The sequence below is a fragment of the Falco punctatus genome, assembly GCF_963210335.1.
Source record: "Falco punctatus genome assembly, chromosome: 6".
Classification (NCBI taxonomy): domain Eukaryota; kingdom Metazoa; phylum Chordata; class Aves; order Falconiformes; family Falconidae; genus Falco; species Falco punctatus.
Window position 1 is genome coordinate 69921331 of NC_137585.1, and position 22526 is coordinate 69943856.

Below are 22526 nucleotides of genomic sequence, written 5' to 3' on the forward strand. Positions count from 1 at the left end.
AGCTGAGGCTTCTTTTGTTTGTGTTCATCAGCTCTTCGTGGACGCCTCGAGGGAATTACATAGAGTCGAACAGGGACGATTGTACAGTTTCTCTCATCTATGCTGTGCACCTGAAGAAATCTGGTTCTGTCTTCTTCGAATACCAGTATATTGACAACAACATCTTCTTTGAATTTTTTGTAAGGCCTTTTGTATGGTGAATGCAACCTTATATTGGAGGAATTCCATCCAGATAAAGGCCATTAGAAAGAGCTTTTTTCCTCCCTTTACATTCCCTGTATGTCCATGGCTTGTTACTACTGAACAAGATAAAAAAAAAATAATCCTATTCTCTTTCTGTCACTTATGCTGCCTTTTGGCATTTATTTCAGCTTCAAAACTCAGGCTAAACTGATCCTATCTACCATGCACTGGGATTTTTCCACTGGGGTCATGACTGCCCCTGTTAATCCAGCCTTTTACAAGACAACTGTTTGTGGTAGATGCTTCAGTTTGGGGGTGTTTGACTTGAGATGCCTTTGAAGGGACTTGACGTTGAAAAAGACTTCTTCCAAGGTAGGCATCCAGAACCTGAGGTGCTCCAAGGCATTAAAATGTGGAAACCCTAGCTTTAGTTTTAGGTTAGTTTGGGTCATAACATGAATTAGATGACAATTCATAGCATGCATAGATGAAAAGAAAACCAGGAGAAGAATCAAAAGGGTGATCCCTAAAAAGAAAAAAAAACAAACCAGAAACAACAGTAACAGTTCTCCAAACAGACTTAGGAGTAAGCATTCAGATGACTTTCAGTAGGAATTAGGTTTTGAGGACACGTCTGCACTGCAAACTGGAGGGGCTGGGGATCATTAGTTCTGAAATGGGAGCAGCCTGGCTGGGGTTGCACCATGCTGTACCCAAACAATCTGATCAGCAGTGACCCAAATGGGAAAGGCAACCCTCCTCTGCCCATGTGGATGGACTGGTTGGCTCCAGGGAGCTGGAGTGCTCCTAGCAGCAGGCTCTGCAGTGTGGTATAAATGCCCCACATCACTGAGATGCTTTGGAAGGTTCCACCAACACCTGCATAGCTTTCCTTTTCATGCTGTACCTACCATTTGGGACAGAAAAAAAATGTAATGGGAGGGCAACTCAGAGCAGGAGATGACTGGAAATTTTCAGTCTCCTCTGTTACTGCCTCTGTATCTGTCAGGTAAGCTCTGGTTTTCATCCAAAAAACACAGCTTATGGTAGCTCACAGGAGTGAGAAGCCCTAGCTGGTGTTGATTAATGTTTCTTGAAGCTTGAGGAAAAGTGCAGAGTATCCTTACCCTTAGTAGAGATGGGAAAGGAAAACAAAAATAACCTGTTGGAGGCATCCTCTTGCTTATACTTCAATGCAATAATTTGCTATTGCATACTTTGGTAAACAGACACTGCAGACAATAGTATTTAGCTGTTTCAGTTTTATTTTAGACTATCTTGCCTTCTTCATGTGGAGAAAGCAAATACACTTTCTGCTGTCAGAAGAGTGTACCAGGGTTATGAATCCTTGTTCCAGTGGCTTGAATGACTGACTGATCTGCTCCTGCAAGGAAGCAAAATATATTGTTCCTCTGAGCACTGGCTTTGAAAATGGCTTTTTGATTATTACTTTTATCCATATTCCATTTGTTCACCTCCTTAAATTTATCATTCCCTGCTCAAGAAGCAGTGAGTTGTGCAGTCCTTTATAGAAATGCCCATGTAAATAATGCCTAGTCAGCCTCAGTATTTCAGGGAAGCCATATTTAACATGCCTCTAAAAGTCTGAATTTTTCCTCCAGCTTGTCTTTGTGCTTAGATATATTTAACAGTGACACTTTATCTCTGGACAGTGGCATTTCAGTGGCAGTGGTTTGCAGGTTACTGGGAAATGGTGAAGTTTTTGGGTTCTCCAGGCACAAGTGGCTACACTGCTGATCTGAGGGTAAGCGAGTTGTCCTCAAATGTGGGAAGCAAGTGTAGATGCTTCCTGTTAGATACCCAGTGCTTCTACATCCTTCCTTCTTTTTTCATATTGAAGCCCTTTTTACACCTTGTGAGAAGAGACTATATATTCTTATCTCCTTTTTGCAGGTGGGAACCAAAGACAAAGATGCTGTAGATCAGATTGTGCAAGATAATTAGGGATCTACCTTCTACTTAGGTGCTTCTCTCACCTATTTTCCTCAGTGCTGTTGATCTAGGTGGGAATTAAGTGCTCAGATGCTTCAGAGGATGTGGGGTTATGCAACTGGTTTCAGACTTGTGGAGCAACTTTGAGGAGGTTGCTTGACCCTGGGTCTTCTGAAAGTGTGTAACTGCCCTTTCTCCCTGGTGGAATGAAAGCTGAATAATCGAGCTCATGCCTCAAAGGGACTTGATACTTTTTCTTCAGAGAAGACAGTTATGAGAAGAAAGAAGTGGACCACTGTGAGGCCATGCGCCAAGCCTTGCTGCAAGGAAAAGCAGCTGAGCTGTGCTGGACTTGGGCAAGGGACAATCACCCTCACACTTCTGCCGGGGCAGACTCTGTCTTGATACCGTTACTCTCAGCCCTATTGAGATCAGGTGGCAGGGAGCCAAAGACATAGCAGATATTGGCTGCAGTTTGTCATCTAGCTTTGGCCCATCCGCTCCTACCTCCCATCTGACTTAGAAGCCCATGGCCTCTGGGTTTTAGAGAATTGGGCTTTGGTGGGCTCAGCAGAAGGAGGCGGCAGCCAAGACAAGATGCTCAGCATCCAAGTCTGACCAGATAGAGAGAGGACAAGGCTGAGATCTCCTCCTGCTCTTTTTTTCCATCTGTGGGTCATTGGGGGCACTGTTAAGCTGCTAGTGGGTTTTGAAAGTTGGTGCGTTTTTGGGTTTTTTTTTGACACAAGTAATGTCCCTGACAGGGAGATGCATCTGTCTGCGGTCACTGATCTTGTGTTTTTATTAACAGATACAAAATGACCAGTGCAAAGAGATGGAGTCCACGGCAGACAAGTGGGTGAAGCTGACAGACAATGGGGAATGGGGCTCTCATTCCGTAAGTGAGCAAAAAATTCCTTCATGAAGCTTTTTTCCATTTTTAAATGTGTGTGATTTCCTCTGAGCAGACAGCAAACAAGGGCCAGATCCTGTTAATGCATTTGCAGGAGCGCAGCTTTCCTAGTACTGAGGGCAGATCCCAAGCAAATGATATAGATGCAAGACTTTGTATTGATTTCCCTGAGCTTTGAATCAAGTGCTTTATGAGGTTAAATAGATTTATGCAAATCCGCATGCCACAGTCACTCTGCATGATTGTAATTGAAATCTTCTGCAACAGTTGTTTACTTGTGAGAACGCGTTATTCCCAGTTGCTGAGCAGAGCAGCAGGAGCCATGCGTGTATGTGGAGGCAGGCAGGATGGGCATTTTATTCTCAAGTGCAGGCAGAAGGGCTGGACTGCACCCAGCTTGTGCTCTGTGGTGGCTTACCCAGTTGAAAAGCGAGCTGGCAGCACCGGGGTGGCTCCTGCAGCACTGCCAGCTCCATGTTGGGAGCCACAGGCCTTTGGCTGGCCTGTGACCCAGCTGGCTGGGTTTGCTTGGTGCACAGACAACGTGTAGACCAACTCGTTAGCTCATGGTGATGCCTGGCTTCCACTATACAATCATACCCTAACTCCCAGAGCCATACCAGCAAAGGCCCAGCATAGGTGACATTATGCCAGAAGAAGAAGGCATTTTATGAGCATAGACAGCAGCCTGGTCTCTGTTTTCCATGGTCAGCTTGTCCTCCTGGAGGAGAAACCGTATTCCTGAGCCAGCTCTGGTTGGCAGTGACTGTTAGCTCAGGCACAAGTCACATCAGGAGGCAGGAGAGCTGGGTGAGGATGGGTGAGTGGCACAGGCTGAGAGGTAGGTCCAAGGCCAGGGCATTGACGTGGGTGAGCTAAGAGATGTAGACAGTGTCTGTATGAGCGATGGTGCCACCACCTGAGCTCATCATCTGAGGTGTGCTATTGTCTCCACGGAGTATGAAGGTTGCTTGGTTGCCTGGCTGAAATGCAGGCGCACGAGTAGGTGAGATGAGTGTTATGGCTCTTCCTCAAGGCTTTTGTCTGTACTACAAATCCTGTCCCGGTGGCTTCTCTGAGCCTGGTTTTCCAGTGTCTGCAGCCTCTGCTTCCAGCATGCTAGTCCTGCTGCACAAGAGCTGATGCTGTGTATCTCTGCACCACACAACATGATATTTAGTTCAATATGGTCCCAGTTCTGATGTTACCTGTGGTAACCCAGCTGTGCTCTCCCCTCCTGGCTATTAGCTGTTTGGGGAGTGGGAGATACAGTACGCTGTATTTCCACTTTGCTGAATTTTCAGACTCTATCCTGGGTGCACAAAAACTGTGGCCCTGCCAGGCCTGTCCAGCACTGCTGGAAATCTCAGTATCTTGCACCCTTATGCTGGTAGAGTTTATCCCTCTTCTTGTGTGCAAATAGAGCACCTTCAGCCCAGTATCTCTGTGTTGGCAGTAGGCATCTTGTACTGGGCTAGCAGGTAACAGTGCAGCTTTGCAGGCCAGGCAAGGTCTTGGGAAACCTGCTGCTTTTAGTGGGAGGAGTGAAAACTGCAGTTACACAGGTGAGTTGAAGGCAGCAGGCACCAACACTGCCGCTGAAAGAAGTGGTCCTGCCTTCCTCCTGCCCCTTACCCCAGCCATGGGGCCACCACCCCACCACCCTCCTCGTGCCAGCACAGGGGTTGTGCAGCTCCTTGCTGAACCATGCCATGAAGTCAAGTAGGTCAAGGCAGTTGGAAACCAGGTTGATTTCTGCATCTCATTTGCTGTTTGGGGTCAGAAATGAGCAGGAGGGATGGGACTGCTGCTGGGGACACTCCTGGTTTGTGCCTGGCTTACTGATGGCGATGCTGTAGTATTAGATACAGGCAGAGCTTGATTTTTAAAGCCTATAAATAAAACTGGTTTGTGAGCCCGGATTTTTGAACTCTGAGTCATGTTGGGTTCTTTATAAAATTGTATCCCAAGGCTTTAAAAACAAACTGACTGTATCTGAACACAGAGCTAGAGACCAAAGAGTGGCAGGGGTAGCTGTATAAAGGCAGGAGCAGCTTTTCCCAGTTCTGCTTACAGCAAGGTGTTTTTCCATAAAACTGGGGTGTTGAGAAGCTTTTTTGAAAAGCACACTTTGGCACTCCTTGGAGATGTCTCCACAGCATCTGCCTAACTGTCTCCCCATTACTTTTTGCCTCACTAAGCAGCTTAAGAAAAGCCAGGATTGCTGCTAGGATGCAAGAAATCTGGGTAATGGAAGTAAGAAATGAAACAATTTCTTGGTGGGGGGATGTCTGCTAACTGTCATGCGTGTTGTTGCAGGTAACTCTGAAATCAGGTAGCAATATATTGTACTGGAGAACCACAGGGATTCTCATGGGGTCCAAAGTAGTAAAACCAGTTCTGGTGAAAAACATCACGATTGAAGGTAAGTGATATTTGCCTTGCAGGTCTTATCTCACTCTTTCCTCACAGCGTTTGCCAAGTGCCATTTCTGCTGGTGTGCCTACAGCACCGAAGTGGCTTTTTTTAGCCTGCTTGTCCCTTGTTTCCTCTGACGTGTAGCGAGAGAACAGCAAAACTTCAGTCAGGGAAAGGCTGAAAACTAATTTAGCTGGTAAATGATGCCATCTACTGCAGAAGACTGGCCTAGCAGATAAAGAGAGAGAAAAAGGAACAAACTGGTTTTCTTTAGTATACTATAGGAAGAGCGTGCTTTTGGCAAGCATCTCAACAGCGATAAATAGATATATGTATCACAATAGTGACATTTCAATGACTATATAAATAATTAATCTGGGGTTGCTCTCTTGGTCCTGTTCTAAGTGTAATCAAACTTGTAGTGTCGTATAAGGTTCTTGCATGGGTCAGTCTTGCATTGAGGAGCAAAGATTAAAGACCTAAATTATGAGTCAGCAAAGCCAAAGTATCTAAAGTGGGTAGTGAAAGTCTGTGATTTTTAAGCTGTGTTATGCAGCTGGCTTAATTTCCCCCATAAGCAGGTAGGCAGTAGTTATGGGGCATACCTCTCTGTTTCAGTGCTTTACGTGTAATTTATCTTACAGGAGTTGCATATACATCTGAATGCTTTGCATGCAAGCCTGGTACCTTCAGTGACAAACCAGGTTCCTCTGGCTGCCAGGTGTGTCCAAGAAATACTTATTCTGAGAAAGGAGCAAAAGAGTGCACCAAGTGTAAAGAAGAAATGTATTATGCAGGTACATAAATCAAATGGGTTAAGCAAAACCAGGAGATGTAAGGTTATATGCTATTTCCATGTGCAGATGTGAGAACGGTTTTATCCAACAATGGAGTTTAGTCTGTAGTTGATATGCAAAGGGGAAATTAAGATGGGACTTCTCAAAAGCTGCAGGGGGCACATATTTGCATTATGGGCCACAGTCGATTTTGGCTAAGGTCATTTATGCTTACATGGAGATCTTTATGACCTTGAAGGGATGAGTTCTTCTGGATAGTAGCAGTCAGGCTGTGCCCTCTCGTGGTAACTTGTGTTACCAGTTGGCGATGACCTGAACTGGCTTCATCACTGGCTTCAGACTTGTCCTGTTTTGAGGAATCTCCTTCCCAAATACTCTCCTGGCCTGTCCCTGCTTCCTGTGGGTTTGGAAGATGTGGTGACCTAGTTGCAAACCCTAGTCCCCAAAGCCCTCTGCATTCCTAGGTGCAGTTATCTGGCGATCATCATGTAACACGGGCACAATCCATTCTTCATGCTCAAAATACCTTCAGTTTTCTTCCTTGCAGTTGTTTTATAAGAAAACTTTGAAAGAATCAGTTACTGACCATAGCGCCTGCTATCACAGATTATGGCAGATGGCTGAGGACTTGTGCTGGTGCTCATGATGGGAATGGAAATTTTGCAAAAATATCCGGGGGCAGGAGAAATTGGGCCAATCTTATAAGAAAATTTCTAATGGGTTAGGGTGGTTTTGCTCCTTATCAAGTGAGAACATATTCCTATGCTTGGCAAACTACACAAATTACTGCTGGAATGTGAAGGGTTGGGGTGAGGTTTTGGGTGACTCTGTGGTGATACTGAATCGATGAATTCAGTGTGATAGTACAAGCAGAACTGGTATTTTCCCTGTTCCCCTGCTTCAGTTCAGGAGAAGGTTCATGTAGACTCTGTTAAGAGTTTGTTTTTTCATTCTTGTTTTTAATTTTTCTGCTGAGTCATTTTAATCTCCAGATTTTAAACTCATTACGGTTGTTTCCAGGGACCATTTGATAGTTTAACATCCTGTTCCTCACCCTTTCTTTTTAGATGAGGGATCCAGTGTGTGTATGGAGCGTCCTCCATGCACAAACAAAGACTTTTTCCAGATCCATACCCCATGTGATAAGGAAGGGAAAGTAAGTAGAAGGCATGATACTGTTTTTAAGCTCATTGAGCTTACTGTGTTCTTTTGATTTTCAAGTATTCTCTTTCCCAATCACTTTCCCAATTTTGCTTCCAGCTTTAAATCTCTCTGAGGCTTTGGGCTTGTCCTTTTAGTTGCCTTCCCTCCAGCATTTATCCATCCGTAAGAATCTGCCTGTTATTGGTCTCCTTAAGGAATCTGTCACTGTGAAATGCTAAGCTCCTTGCGCTTGTGATTAGTCTGACTTGGTCTCTGGTGCTACTTCCATGCTCCTAAAACAACAGGATTGGAGCACAAGGTGAAGTACCATCCCAGAATAAACTCTACTGTTTAGTTGTTAGCCATCTTTCCTGGCATACTTTTGGCTTGTGACAACTCATCCTGTCCCAGCAGCACCCAGGCATGATTCAGGTGCTGCTGTGGCACAGGAGCAGAGGACATGACCATACCTATTTCAGGTGGAAGACTGTTTGCCTGCATAGATATGATGTGTGTCGTGTCCCTTAGTTTTAACATCAAAGAAGAGCCTACGGTCTGTTGAAATAATGGTATATACATAGCCTGGGAGTATTAATGTGCAGCAGCAGAGCTTAGCTGCTAATAAGGCGCTTGCCTCATGGGATGCCTCAAAACACCTGAACTCTCAGTAGATTGTTTCACCTGAAGATCTTATATCCACTGGGTCTCTGGTAGAAAGACCTGCTGGTGGAGTAGCCTGGGTTTGGAGCTCTCCCGCCCTTTGTCCCAAGCAGTCAAGCGGGGTTTTTGCGGGCTTTGGAGAAGAAACTCCTAATTACTGGGATATGGAGCCTGCAGAGGTGCAAACGTGGTCAGGCCTGTTTTGTCTCTTTTCTTCCCTTTCTCATCTCTCAGATCCAGACGGGATGGCAAGCAGTCAAAATCCATAGCATCTGTAAAGCTGCTGGCTTAATATTTGCTGGCAGGTTGGACTATTTTGGAGTTTCCTGGTCAGCTAGCTCCAAAATATAGCTGAGAGTTTATATGCTTTAATAATGAGGCACCAGTGAGTTTAGCCCCAGAGCTGGCCGCCTCTACAACCTGGTCTTGGGTCACAGATCCTTGCTCCATTAACTGCCTGTAACGACTCTGGGAACTAGCAGCAGTATTCACTGCTACAGCTCCAGGTACTGCTTTAATTGCAGCCTCCTGCAGGTTACCCTGGCACTGCTCCCTGCAATTCAAGGCTCCCTTCCATGGAATAGGCTCCTCTTCCTGCGCCTCAATGGCCTTTCCCTTCACCTCATCAGAATACAAAGTAGATCTTTCTGCAGACACCCTTCATCTTCCAGTTGCAACAACATGTGTCATGGATGCACAGATACCGGCTGTGTTTCCAGGACCGCTTTCAATGTTTAGTGCCCTGCATCTCTGGAAACTGGTCCAGGTTTGCCGTACTCCCCAGCCATCTCTCCATGTGATGCAGCTCAGTGAGAGGCCCTGACTCTGCAGCCCATCTTCAGGTGAACAGTGTCTGCAAAGCACCAGCCTAAAGGTCTGTTGATCCATGGCTTACTAAAATTAGCCAGGTTTTTCGCTGGATGTTAGATTGTTGCATCCCTCCTGCTGTCCCCATTCCATGTGTAGAAGGGGCCTCAGGAAATTTAAGCATTTGACTCCTATTGACTTTTCACCCGTCTATTGCTTTAAAAATCCCAGGCTGATTGCTTCAGCCTCAGAAACCTTCACCTGGGTGGCTGTGGGCACTCTGTGACCCTTTTCTCACTGTGCAGATGCAGTGGGGTTGCTTTAGTGTGTACAGTGGGCAACATCACAGGTACTTTGCGAGCTCCCAAGCCTTTTTATTTCAAATGTGGTGCATCCTGATGCTGCTGAAGCATCGCTGGAGCAATACTGCAGAAAATCCTCTAAGTGCTGAGGAACAGCAAGGGCAGGCTGATCCATAAGGGGCAGATGCCACTCTGACAGCAGGAGCAGTCCCACAGTACCTGAGCAAAGCAAGCAAAGCAGACCCAGCATCAGTGGCCAGATGCAGCCAAGGTTGCCAGACAAGTCCATGGTGATGAGTCATGACCAATGTCAAGCTGGAACATCAAGTCCATGGGTCAGTCAGGGCGTGGGTCAACCAGCATACATGACCCATGGCTGCAGCCCAGCACGGGCAGGGACAAATGGCGAGAGTCTGAGCTTAACAGCAGCTCCCAGGAGCTGGGACCTGAGCCTGCACTGAGGCTTTTTCCAGCCTTTTTTCAAACAGTTTCAAAGCTGATCAATACTTCTTGAAGAGCTCTGTGCTATCAGAGGGCTAACCTTGAGCAAGAGAAGCCCAACACCCAGGATGGCAGGGGCGTGTGCTCAGGGCCCTGGATCAAATTCCTAAGGTGAAATCTCCCCTGCCAAGCTCTGTGCTTGCGCCTCTGCCCTCAAGGATCCCTGACTGCACTGCTGGGACCAAAGGGTGGAAGTATCCAGAGCAGGAGCTGTGGCCAGGTTAAAGTCTTGCCAGCTGGGTTTCCCAAGTCCACAACTCAGCTAATTTTCATCTTGAGCTATTAAACCCTTTCAGTGACAGACCTAAAGTGAAATGATATCTGAAAACCCAACTTCACAGATGATGTATCTTACTTAAATCTTTTCCTGAAGACAGGAAACTTGTCTCCTTGAAGAGAGGTGACGATGGAGAGGTGATACCATTGTATGTGGTAGCGCCAAGGACTGACTCATGGTAGTGTTCATGAACTGCTCCTTATGTGATGTGGAGGGACTGGTGAGGGCTTAGGAGAGCTCCTGTGTGGTTTTGACATTTGCTCGGTAGATGAAAATGGCTGGAGAGAAATTGAGGATTCTTCAAAGAACAGGCTGGTATGGAGAAAAAATGCAAAACTTGTGGTGTTCCTGTGCTGACAGATGCCTTCCCAATAAAAGGGTTTTATCATGCAGAAGCTACATTTTGGGTTACTATGGTTAAAATGCAAAGATTGCTTATGCAGTTGTTAGAAGTATTCATCTGACTTTCCCTAGAAACATATTCATGGGGAAATTCACTAGATAAATAGGAATGAACAGTAGTAATTGTTTTAAGCTTCACATTTTTGCTTTGCTCTGAAGGTCTGGTATCTCGGAATTGCCTGTGAACCCAATCACTTCTGTTTCCCTTCTCCACCCTTCCCTTTATTGTCCTGGATGTGCAAGGTCGGGTTTTTTTTTTTGCCTAAACATCGGGAATACCATAATTTCATTTACAAGGGGGACCTTGATTGGTGCATCTGGTCCTAAAGCTTCGTAACATGCCTTGTGAGCTCAGTGTCTTCTCCTTCCAGACTCAGATCATGTACAAATGGATCGAACCCAAGATCTGCAGAGAGGATCTCCCTGACGCGTTGACCCTACCTCCTTCTGGAGAGAGGAAGGATTGTCCACCCTGCAATCCTGGCTTTTACAACAATGCCTCGTCTTCCTGTACTCCTTGCCCACCAGGCACATTTTCAGATGGGACACAGGGTAGGAGTCCACAAAAAAATTGATCATGTCCACAAAAGTTGTCACCTGCTTGCATTTGACTTAGTTTAATGACACATCATCTTAAGCCAAAGTTCATTTTGCATAAAATACCTACTAAATAACATCAGAGAGAGGGAGTTGGAGATCTGTTTTCTCTCTGAAGTCCTTTCTTATCAGGGATTGCTGCTCTAAGTTGACCTGCTGTGTTCTGAATGCACTTCTTGGCTGATATAAATATCCTGAGGGTAATTTTAAGGGATTCTGAGAAGGGAATCAGAACTTTTACAGTCAGTAATTCCTCCTCACCCCTTCTCCTGTCCGTGCCAAGTTCTTGCTTTTGAATATCTCATTTTACACACTGTCAGATGAGTACCCTACCTACACTGTCTAGACTAAACTCTGGGTTGTTGATTCTGGGATGTATTGGCCCAACGGTCACCTACAGCATTTTGTGGGAACTCGTGTTTACCAGCATGATCAAACCTTCAGCTGAAGCCATTAGAAAGGAAGTGTGGCTTTGAGGATTGGTGGCAGATTAATTACCACGAGGTTATGAGGTTATGATCTGTAATTTAGAAAATGCTGGTCTCATTTCCACTGTTCTGGTCCTGATAAGTCTTAGACTGTTTAATTATAAAGAAATAAATTATTTTCTTTGCTTATTACTTGCACCAGAGAGTAAAAAAGTAATATCTAAGTTTTTTAAAACACTGTTTGAGATGTGCTTTGGCCATGTGATTTCCTTTCCCTGCCCTCTCACCCTGCAGAGTGCAAAGCCTGCCCTGCTGGGACTGAGCCAGCTCTTGGGTTTGAGTACAAGTGGTGGAACATCCTGCCAGGCAACATGAAGACGTCTTGCTTTAATGTCGGGAACTCAAAGTGTGATGGGATGAACGGTGAGCCAAATTCGCTGTGTTGTTATGTGCCTGTCTTTCTCCTGTGCTGATCACTGTTGTTATGGAGCACCCTTTGAAATGAGTATGCTCTTTGCTGTGTGAGTCACTGCACAGTTTCTCCCCTTTTCTTTAATTGCACCAGGCTTGAAATTTCCTGTAGGAAGCAATGTCACAATATCATAAAGAAGAAATAAAAAATTTCTCCTGCATACCAGAAGAAGGCAGGAGCCACAGCCTATCTGCAGTCCCCTCAGCCAAAGCCCTATCCCACTCTAGCCTTCGGTGCATCTGAATATCCCCATTGAAAAAAAACATTTGACTTCCCTTGAGTTTATCTCCTTTCATGTTTTGTTATAAGTATGACCATCGAGGTCATGTATAATTCTCTTGGAAAACTTAATTAAAGTTTGTGATTTTGTTCATTTAGCACTCAGAGCTTTCTTTCTGCACATGTACTAAAATTGCAGCAGAGAGCAGTCACAGCTCAGCAGTGGAAATGATCCTCTTCGGCACTTCTCCCACCTCCAGCCTGCTCTGAACGATTTTCCTCAATCTGATCCACCCTGTCAGGCTGATGTAACTCAGGCTTTGAATTATGTGTGGTGTTGTAGAGAGGCATGGAAGTATATGCTTAATGTTTAACACATAGATTCATTGATTCACCTGTTTTAAGGCTGGAAAAGATCAGATGGATCATCCCCTTTGAGCTGCATAGCACAGGTCAGGGAATTTCAATCACTTTGCTGATTTCAAGGTGACATTTCCCTATAAAATCAGCCGTTTCATACAATTACTAAAATTTTTCATTCAAAAGGGTTATTATACTGCTCTGTAGTTTATACCAGACATCTTTAAAATGGACTGTAGTACTGAATTGCTTAAAAAAGTATGGTAACAGATTTTTTTTTGCCTTATGACCCAGAAACCACCCATTTCTTGAATATTTTTTTTTTCTTTCTTTCTCCTGTGAAGGTTGGGAGGTGGCTGGTGATCACATCCAGAGTGGGGCTGGAGGCTCTGACAATGACTATCTTATCTTGAACCTGCACATCCCAGGATTTAAGTAAGGAAAAGGATTCCCCCACCCCCCCATCTATTTCTCATTTATCTCTCTTTTACACCTATTTCACATTACCCTGGAATGAACCAAATTTTCCTTTCTGAAGCGCAATGATGTCTTGAACGAGAGAGAAGAGGAAATGTGGATTTTATCCCTGTGTCCCCAGTCAGCCCATAGCAGCAGATGATTCTGTAAGACCTTGTTTTTTAGCAGTGTTTGCTTCAGTCTGAGGTGCCAGCCGGCTGGCTGTCCAGAAACTGAGAAAAGACATTCCCATCCCTCTAGTACCCAGCTAAACCTGCCATGGGGTGGATCCTGGTGCCTGCCCTTAAGGTGTTTTACAGAAACCCAAGTCGCTGTGTGCTGTGGCTCTATGGAGCTGCACGGTGTGTCCTTCCCCTAGAGCCAGTGGGGAGATGCAGGCAGGAGAACAGGCCATCCCGCCCCTCCTGGACCCTCAGGATGAAATAGCTGCTTGAGGTGCTTGGGTCTCTTTGTTGGAGTCTCTTACAGTCCTAGCTCAGACTGGGTGCCAAACATCAAGGCAGGTAAGGTATGGCAAAGTGAACCTCACCCTGCTTTTGCTGTATCTCAGCTGAGTGGGGTTGTGACTTCTTACATCAAACAAGCAAACGCTGATTCTTATTTTACGATATGGGCAATCAGCAACTAAAGTTAAAGAGAAGCGAGAAATGTACCCATGGAAAAGCTTGGTGTGTCCCGGTTTACTGTTTACTACTTCACAGGGGTGCACCCTGAATACTTCTGGTTTGCATGAAACTCCTGAAAGCGTGTCCCACAGCGGAGGGTAGATACAATTAAATCAGTGTAAATCACTTAAAGCATGTAATGCATTTAAGTGAGAAGATTCCCTGCCACTGTGGTCAAATATGGGTGCCGTTTATGAGGAGGGAACTGTACCATAAAGAAACCAGACATCTGAAAGATAACCCTGCTGCACCTGGTGCCCAGCACAGAGCCGCTGCGCAAACCTGGCCTCCACAGTTCTGCAAGGGCAGGTTTTATGTGACAGGACTTTGATGGTTTCCTCGCTGTACAAAAAGCAATTTGAAGGATTGACTGCTGCCTGTCTGGAGAGCACCTTGTAAATGTTTTGTTCCTTCTCTGTTAAACAGACCTCCGACATCGGTGACAGGAGCAACTGGGTCAGAACTAGGACGGATTACTTTTATTTTTGAGACCATCTGTTCAGCAGATTGTGTGCTGTACTTTATGGCGGTAAGTGAGACCTCTCTCTCTATGACTGAGGACTAAGCCTGGTCTTCCACATGTCACCTTAATACCTCTACACAGGCGTGATTAGTTGCACTTGGTTTACTCTGGCTAAGATTAAGTATGACATTAGTTTTTAATATCTGCAGTGCACTTGCAGGAAGGGTTTAATGAATGACCCAGCAAAATTCCTCCACCGTGTGAGTTGTGAACCATTCCTCATTATCTGTTTATTGTAAAAGAAATCATTGGACACCAAAGAACCAAATTTTCCTCTGTTAAACCAACTGATAAAATTCTCAGTGTCTCTCATGCAGTTGAGTTAGCCCTGTCAGTGACCTGGGGGATCAGTAGGGGAGCAGACAGATGTTTCTCTGCAAAAGCAAAGTGCTGTGTTTTTAACTTTACTTGTCTGCTTACTGAAAGTCCATCAGCTGAGGAAGGTAACTGGATCTGCGGTGGCTCCATTGCCCCATCCATTGCAAAGGGAAGCTGTCTCTTTTTTTTTGTATTTAGTGGTACTTTAAAGGAATCTGCTCTTAATTTAAAGAGAATTAAGTGGAAATTTAAAGAATCTACCTTTAGCGGTAATTTAAAGGAATCTGGTTTAAAGGCAAAGCATCTTTTCACTGGAACATTTACAGCTGATGGAGAATAAGAGACATAAACGTAGATAGAACGGGTTTTTCTTGTGTAAAGTTTGATGCTATCTTATAAGCCTCAGTTCTGTTTCACTAGAGATACCAATGAAGTGGGTATCTGAAGATGGCAGAAACTACAATTTTTCTTTAAATTTTGGCCTTCCCCTTTCTGTGCTCTGGTACCCATATGTTTTATAACATATATTTCAAATCTGAAAGAACCACTGTGCTGAATCTGTTTTCATAATGTTTATAACTTACTAAAGGACTTTGAACTTAACTGTTGTTTAAACTAGAGCATCTTTTGCAATAGACAGCATTCTCAATTAAAAAAATTGCCCATGGCGGAAAACAGAATAAATGTGTTTGCTTTGCTCTCGTTTATTAAATGTTATATGCAATTGTAATGTCCCTAATATATATTAATCACTGTATTATAAAACACTGGTGTTTAGCATAGTATGATCACACTTACTGGTTTGTTGTTGTTTTTTATTTAAATTTTATGTCCATTTTATAGGATGTTAATCGAAAAAATACCAATGTGGTGGAATCATGGGAAAGAAGTAAAGAGAAACAATCCTACACTCACATCATCTCCAAAAATGCTTCCTTCACATTCACCTGGGCCTTTCAGAGAATAAACGAGGGCCAAGATGTAAGTACTTCTTTATGTACAGGGCTTTACAGCACAGCTTTCCTTGGATACTCACTGCCAGAGCTCTTCTCTTGCCCTTCATTGAAGCTCGCTGGCTTTTTGTAAGGGGTGAGTGGCTGTCACCATATAGCAGTCCTTAGGAGGCAGCTGTGGATAAATCATCCACACTGAAAGATAGACAGCAACAGCTAGTTGCTGTAGATAGTCAACCCCTGAATCAGCGCACTGGTGCAGAGAGCTGTGGTTAGTATCCAGATGCAATGGCATGATGATGCCAGGGTGGTGTCCTTGGCTCTCGTTCCAGAGCAGACAGTTCATCAATGACATGGCAAAGATCTACTCTATCACAGTGACCAATGCAGTGGATGGAGTTGCCTCTTCTTGCCGGGCCTGTGCGCTGGGCTCTGAGCAGTCTGGCTCATCCTGCGTGCCCTGCCCGGCAGGACACTACATCGAGAAGGAGACCAGCCAGTGCAAGGAGTGTCCAGCCAACACCTTCCTGTCCATCCACCAGGTCTACGGCTTTGAGGCCTGCATCCCATGTGGGCCTGGCAGCAAAAGCACCAAGGTACAGAAAGCAAGTGCCTCTGAGCAATGGGAAGACAAGGGTTTATTGGGATATAAGTACCCAAAGGGCCAGTTATACTGCTTTCCTACAGGTGTGTGCCTTGTGAGCAGTGGAGTGTAATTATAACCAATGATCCCACTTTTCCAAATATGTCCCTTGTCTAATTTCTGTTTGTAAATATGCAGTAAGAAGATAAAATTGACCCCACCAGCTTGAGAAAAGGTTCATTTCTAGAAGCTGTACTGGGGACGGTGTAAGCGCAAGGCGAGCATATATGTTATTTCTACCTAAAACTGTCCCAGACTCCTGCTGTTTTAAACTCAGGGGCTTCCTCTGCTGGTTGGTGTTTCTGTGCCTTTAGAAACCTGTAACAAGTTCCTTTCATATGAAATTGCCCTTAAGCCTAGATAAACTTTTATCATGCACAGCATCCTTTGGCAAGGAGCTGCATGGGGACTTGAAGAACTGCTCAAATTTGTTCATATTCTGCCAGTCTCCAGCTGGGTTCACACCCTGTGGCTGTTTCTTGAGCTGTTTCTCATGTTTTCTTTGTAAGATGCAAGTGCAACTGAGCCCATGTTCTGGTCTGTCTACAGGGCTTTAAACTGGAACATTGGGATCCTAAAAAGCACGCACAACAGAAAAAAAACCCCAAGAAACTGTTTTCTTGGCTAATGCAGCAGAGAGCAGAAAGGCCAGGCATAGGAAACTTAAAGTCTTGATATGTGATTGCAAGGGACTGAAACAGAAGTGGGAATTCTCCCAAGGGAAAGGTGAATTATGGGACTAGGAGAAAGTTCCCCTCCATCCTTAACAGGAAAGCAGCCTGATCTGCACCAGCTTGCTTTAACTCCCGGGTGAATGGTTTGCTGCTGGTGCATAACTGCTCTTTATTGGATGCCTCTTCTCTGAAGGACCACTCTGCCTGCTTCAGTGACTGCCTGGTTTCATACCTGAAGGATAACCAGAGCCTGAATTACGATTTTACAAACCTCAGCCAGGTGGGCTCATTGATGAGCGGACCCAGCTTCACCTCCCGAGGGACCAAGTTCTTCCACTTCTTCAACATCAGCCTGTGTGGCAATGAGGTAAGCTCAGCTGGTGCTGAGTGTCAGGGGGTGTTAATGGATTTGCTGCCCATGTTGATGCTCTGTGAGATCACACTGAGAGAGAACAGGGACTCTCCTACAGCTGAGCTGTCACCGGCACCAGGCACATACTTCCCTCTGGATCTTGCTTGGCAGTGCAAAAGGACTTTTGAGCAGCCACGTGATTTTCCAGAGCAGAGATGACAGTGTTTTAGGCATAAGTCATGCTCAGAAGAAAAGCCCTGTCAAATCCCTACCTTTTCTTAGTTCTTGTGCCTTCAAGTCACTTGGGTCACAACCCTGACCCTTTTGCGCTGCCACCAAGGAACTCAAGAGTCTGAGTCTTTCAGTTGCCAATTTCTTTCCATGTTTCCCTCGTGACTTGGCTGGAGGTGTTGCTGTCAGCAGAGCCCCTAGTGACCCTGCTCTCTGCCAGTGGCCGAAGTGCCTGTTGCTGACTTTGATGGCAGCCTTTAAAGTGGTGGAAAAATGTGCTCAGTCCATGCAAACAATCTCTGCTCCAGAGTTAAGATTTTTCTACCTGGGTCTTGCACTGTACCCAAGCACATACATAAATTGAAGTTTTGGAGCAGTACCAGTGAAGTGTATTGTCCCAAAACCGATGCATGTATTTATGTTAATGTTCAGCTTCTGAAGTCTCTTTCCCACTTACCAAAGGATTTGCATGAGTTGAGGCAAATGAGTAGTCACATTTCTTTACAGTGTTTTGCATACTTTTAGGTTTAAATATGTGCATAAGTACTACCTACATTAGAGCTGCTGACAACTAGATACACAAAGGTACAGATATGCTGATTGGGTCATGAGTGCTTGACATTTTGTCAGAACAACTGAGTCTGGTGATTTCTTTCATTGTTGTTCTGAGATTCTAGCGCTGTTCTTGACACATGACATTAATGTAGCCTTGAAGGCTATGTATCTGTTTAGGGATTTCATGTATTTGTGCTTTGAGAATATTTTATCTGGATTAAACCCCAAATAAAAAGGTATTCTACAGTATATTATTTAAAAGCAAGGGAAATATTATTTTCCTTTACAAGCCATTCTATTATGCTCTGCAAGTAAACGTTGTGCTGTCAAGATAAACAGAAGCGTGCTTGTAGTACAGGTTCCTGATAAGACACATACCAGAGGTGACATCGTGTTTCTCAGTCTGTACAGGGCTTTAATCGGAGCTTCACAATGGTGCAGTTTGTTGTTGCAATTTGTCCCTCTCATGATAGGATCATCAAGTTGTTTCTAAGGTGCATTAATGAAACTCATCCAGTTTGCAGTCAGGAAGGCTTCAGTCTCTCCCTTCCCAAACTTTTTCATGTCTTATCAACAACCAACAGCTTCCCCGTTTTTTCCCGATTGTCCACAGGGGAAGAAGATGGCTATTTGCACTGACAATATCACAGATATTACTCTGAAGGACATGGTTGCAGAATCAGAAGATTTTTCCAATTTTGTGGGAGCTTTTGTCTGTCAGTCCACCATCATCCCGTCGGACAGCAAGGGTTTCCGAACAGCCCTGGCTCTGCAGTCCAACAGCCTTGCTGACAGGTTCTTAGGTACATGGTTTATCTTCTGCTTATCGTTATCATTGGATATACTCTCATGTATTTAGGGCTGCAGAGTAAACCCTTCTCAGCTCAGCAGCGCTGCATTGCCTTGGGGAAAGAGTGAGGGGGCAGTGCAAGATTTGGTCCCCGCTTTGTTCCTGAGCTGTGGAGCAGATCTGGACAGATGCTGTGGCTTTTTGCTGCCGTTCCAGCTCAGCTGATGGAGGGAGGAGAAGAGTAAGGGCTGCCCCCATTCTTTGTTTTCCATGCCTGTATTACTCACTCTTCCCCGTGTTTGGTCTGGTGGGTCCCAGGGTGTATAGAATTTCAGCACAGAAATCTGGAGAATGTAATTAAAAAGCACTGGTTTGCTTTCATGTTTCCTAGTCACCTCATGCAGGGCAAGGCCAGTCGCTGTGTAGTCGTGTTAGTCCAAGTGTTTCTGCCCATGTCAAGTCCCCACTTGGGCAATTTCAGAAGAAGAAACTGGTGCTGGGACATAATTAGGTGAGGAAGGAGGAGGCTTAGGGCAGCATGGGGCTGCGCACATCATTAAGCCTTGCATTGCTGCGGCTCACAGGTTCCCGGAGTCTGAGGCCAGATTAGACAATAACATCATTTAGTCTGCTCACCTATCCGTTACAGGCACTGTTTGTACTTTCTCCCTGGCTTTGAGCCCAGAATCTCATGTTTGACAGAAGCACATCTTTGGAAGAGCATTCAACCTGGACTTTTAAGGCTGCCAGAAAGAAAAGCTTTGCCACAGTCATTGGTATTTTTTTCCACTGGTCAGACACTGTCCCTGTACTTTGTTTTAAAGCAGACTTGTTTCCTGTTTGAATTTGCCTGGCTTCAGTTTTCACTTCTTGCTTCTTGTTATTCTTTCTCCATTTCACACACACATTTTTCCTCCTTGGAGAAATATTTTGTGTACTGGAATTATCACACCCTCCAAAATCTGCTTTTCTGATAAACTAAGTAGAACATGTTCTTCTAAGTCTCTTGCTGTCATGTATTCCTCTCAAGCATCTGAATAACTTTTCAGGCTTTTTATGCAGCCTCTAAATTGTTATTATATTGTCTTAAACTGTATGCATCAGAATGGAGTAGTATTCCAGTATTTAATTCACTATAATGGCAATAAAAATCACTTCCATATTTGTATTTACATGCAAGGATGGAATCCTCAAGGCCTTTCTCCAGTCTCCTGGGATTTCATGATGGCTTCTTGGATCTGATGTCCACTCTAGAGCTTTTTTCAGAGTTACAGTTTCCAAAGGAAAGTCTCTTTTCCTTAGGACCAGCCTTCATCCCTTGCTGCACTTGTTTGCACTATGTGTGTTTCGTTTGGTTGGGACCAGCTTACCAAATGAACCAAGTTGCTCTGTATTTTATTCCTGCTCCTTTTAATCTTTGTCTCATCTACATACTTTACAAACAGCGATTATATTGTTATTTGCAGATCCATGATGATAATTTTGCATTTTGGGACTCCAGTATCAATGCCTACAGAAGCCTGGAGACATGCCACATTTGATGACAATTTCCCTTGGCCAGATAATTTTATAATTAGTTAATTAAATACTTTTTAATCCAGAGTGTGCACTTATTTGATAGTACACTGCTAACTGTTTAATTAGAATCTCATGTGGTAATTAGTGAAATGCTTGATAAATTTATGTAATTTTCTTTAGCAACCAACTTCATCAGCATTCAAGGAATGAAATCAGATTTATTCAACAAGAGCTGTTCTCCATACATTCATCGCGCTCTACAACTACCTGACAGGAGGCTGTAGGCAAGGGAGGTCAGTCTCTTCTCCCAAGTAACAAGTGACAGGTCAAAAGAACATGGCTTTGACTTGTGTCAGGGGAGGTTTAGATTGGGTATCAGGAAAAATGTCTTCGCTGAAGGGGTGGTCAGGCATTGGAACAGGCTGCCCAGGGAAGCTGTTGAGTCACCATCCCTGGAGGTATTGAAAAGACATGTAGATGTGGCGCTTAGGGATGGACTTGACAGTGCTGGGTTAATGGTTGGACACGATGATCTTGAAGGACTTTTCCAGCCTAAACGCTTCCATGATTTTATGTTGACTGTCACTCATTATGTATCCATCCATTAACTGAGACCCATCTTCCACTTACCATTCCTGTTACTTTGCCTCGTCACATTAGCCACACTGTAATTTGGTTCACCATATCCCCTCTCCACCAGTCTTTTGACATTTTGCTATCACTAGAAAGCTCTATTCAAGGTGACTCTGAGGTATGGGTTTTCTAGTTTATAAGTGTTCATGCCAAATAAATGCCAGTATTGTCTCCTGCCACCGAAGGAATGAGGTGTTCAGTCATTGTCTTGGAAAAACAAGGAGATAGTCCTGATTGTTTCCTAATACAGAGAAAAGATATCATACTCTTCTACTGCCTTTTCTTTATCACAATTGTTAAATTTTAGAAAGGTTCAAGTTTGCCCTTCCTATCCATAAGATGTACTTTTATTTCTAGTATTTCTAAAAAAGCTCCAAACATTTCCTAGTGCTGCCAAACACAGACTTTCCCCTGAAGTCTTTAGCATCCATTATCATTTTTCTGTAACTCATGACTTCTGATTTTACTTGAGTCTTTATTCCCCCTCCATTAAGCTTGTGCCAATGTTTGTTTTTGAATTGCTCTATTACTGCTGTTCTGATCCAAGGTGGACTCTTAGTCAAAGCTATTGTCATTCTTGAGAGAGTCATTGTGGCTTTTAGCCATATAATTAATATCCTCTGAAGAATGACTTATGTTTTTCACACTTGATTTTGCTTCTAGTGTTCTTATTTTTGAGAAACTGCACTTTGCGATGCCTTCTCTACAGTACTGCATATTGGATGGGAATATTCTCTCTTTGCTTCTGTTGAGTATAATAAGGTCCCTAGAAGGTATTATCTTCCAGTTTAGTGAGTAACTAATATCTGTCCATTGTGTTGCAACCCAAATTTAAGTTACTCTGTGTTCGATGCAATTGCTTTGATGAAAGGAAATGATGGTCCTTGCTGACATCAGCGTATGGTCTCAGAACAGAAGCCCCTCTGCAATGATGTGACATCTTTCTGCAGATGTCCTGATGGTTGCTGCGACACCGCTCATTTTGTTCTGCCTGTTGATGTGATGCTCTGTAGCTGTGCCTCACCTGCAAGCCCTCCTGAGCTATCTTATGAGCACATTGATCCATGTGCTTTCATAATCCCAGGCTCTGACTTGTCCTACTTCAGGTAGCTGTGTCTAATGCAAACTGTCACCTTCGTTATCTATTACATTTACCTGAAAGGGTTATAACCAGACATGGATTTTCCAGCTGTGTGAATTGTCCTCCCAAATGTAATGCCAGTTGAGTCAGTCAAGTCAAAGTCTTAAGAATTCAGCTAGGCTGTCTGCAACTGCTGCATGAACAAGTGGAAACTTTTATTCAGTCTTTCCTTCTCCCCACCAGTTGCTGGCTGCTACCAGTTTTTCTTGTTGTTCTACCAATTTTTCACCTCACTAGAAGGATGCAGTCTGACCCATTTGTACAGTTCACTTTTCTGAAATGTTGCAGTGCAGCACCAATATTTTCTGTCTTCTTTGGTTCATGGGGTTGGAAGGATCTCTGAAAACTCTGGTCACTTGAATTTTCCTCTTTTTCAGCTCTTCTCCAAAATCCATGTAGACCCATGTAACCTGTGTTGTTTTACACACCAGACTGTCGTTCGTTCCAAAGTGTGCCATCAGGGATTGCCTACAACTCCATAACCCTTCCGAATCTTTTGCATCTTTCCGTTTTTCTCCCACAGTACTGCATATTTCTCAGGGTGTTACATGGTTATGATGTGTTAGGTTTATATATTCAAGGCACATGCTTTGATGAGTTGGTTGGATCAGATATCTTCAG

At 44.2% G+C, this 22526-nt stretch overlaps 1 protein-coding gene across 2 annotated transcripts in view; it reads left to right on the forward strand.

Moving 5' to 3' along the window:
• Positions 1–22526, forward strand: part of ELAPOR2 (endosome-lysosome associated apoptosis and autophagy regulator family member 2) — a 128065-nt gene that overhangs the window by 82019 nt on the left and 23520 nt on the right. The window contains exons 4-16 of one of the 2 annotated variants that reach the window (XM_080390667.1): positions 32–179; positions 2948–3034; positions 5369–5474; positions 6112–6264; positions 7332–7420; positions 10728–10908; positions 11676–11804; positions 12777–12867; positions 14001–14103; positions 15259–15396; positions 15701–15964; positions 16879–17052; positions 18437–18626. In XM_080390667.1, coding sequence (XP_080246793.1) covers positions 32–179; positions 2948–3034; positions 5369–5474; positions 6112–6264; positions 7332–7420; positions 10728–10908; positions 11676–11804; positions 12777–12867; positions 14001–14103; positions 15259–15396; positions 15701–15964; positions 16879–17052; positions 18437–18626 — 1853 coding nt within the window. Of the gene's footprint in view, positions 1–31; positions 2168–2947; positions 3035–5368; positions 5475–6111; positions 6265–7331; positions 7421–10727; positions 10909–11675; positions 11805–12776; positions 12868–14000; positions 14104–15258; positions 15397–15700; positions 15965–16878; positions 17053–18436; positions 18627–22526 lie in introns of those variants that run through there. The other variant, XM_080390668.1, reaches the window with a different exon arrangement.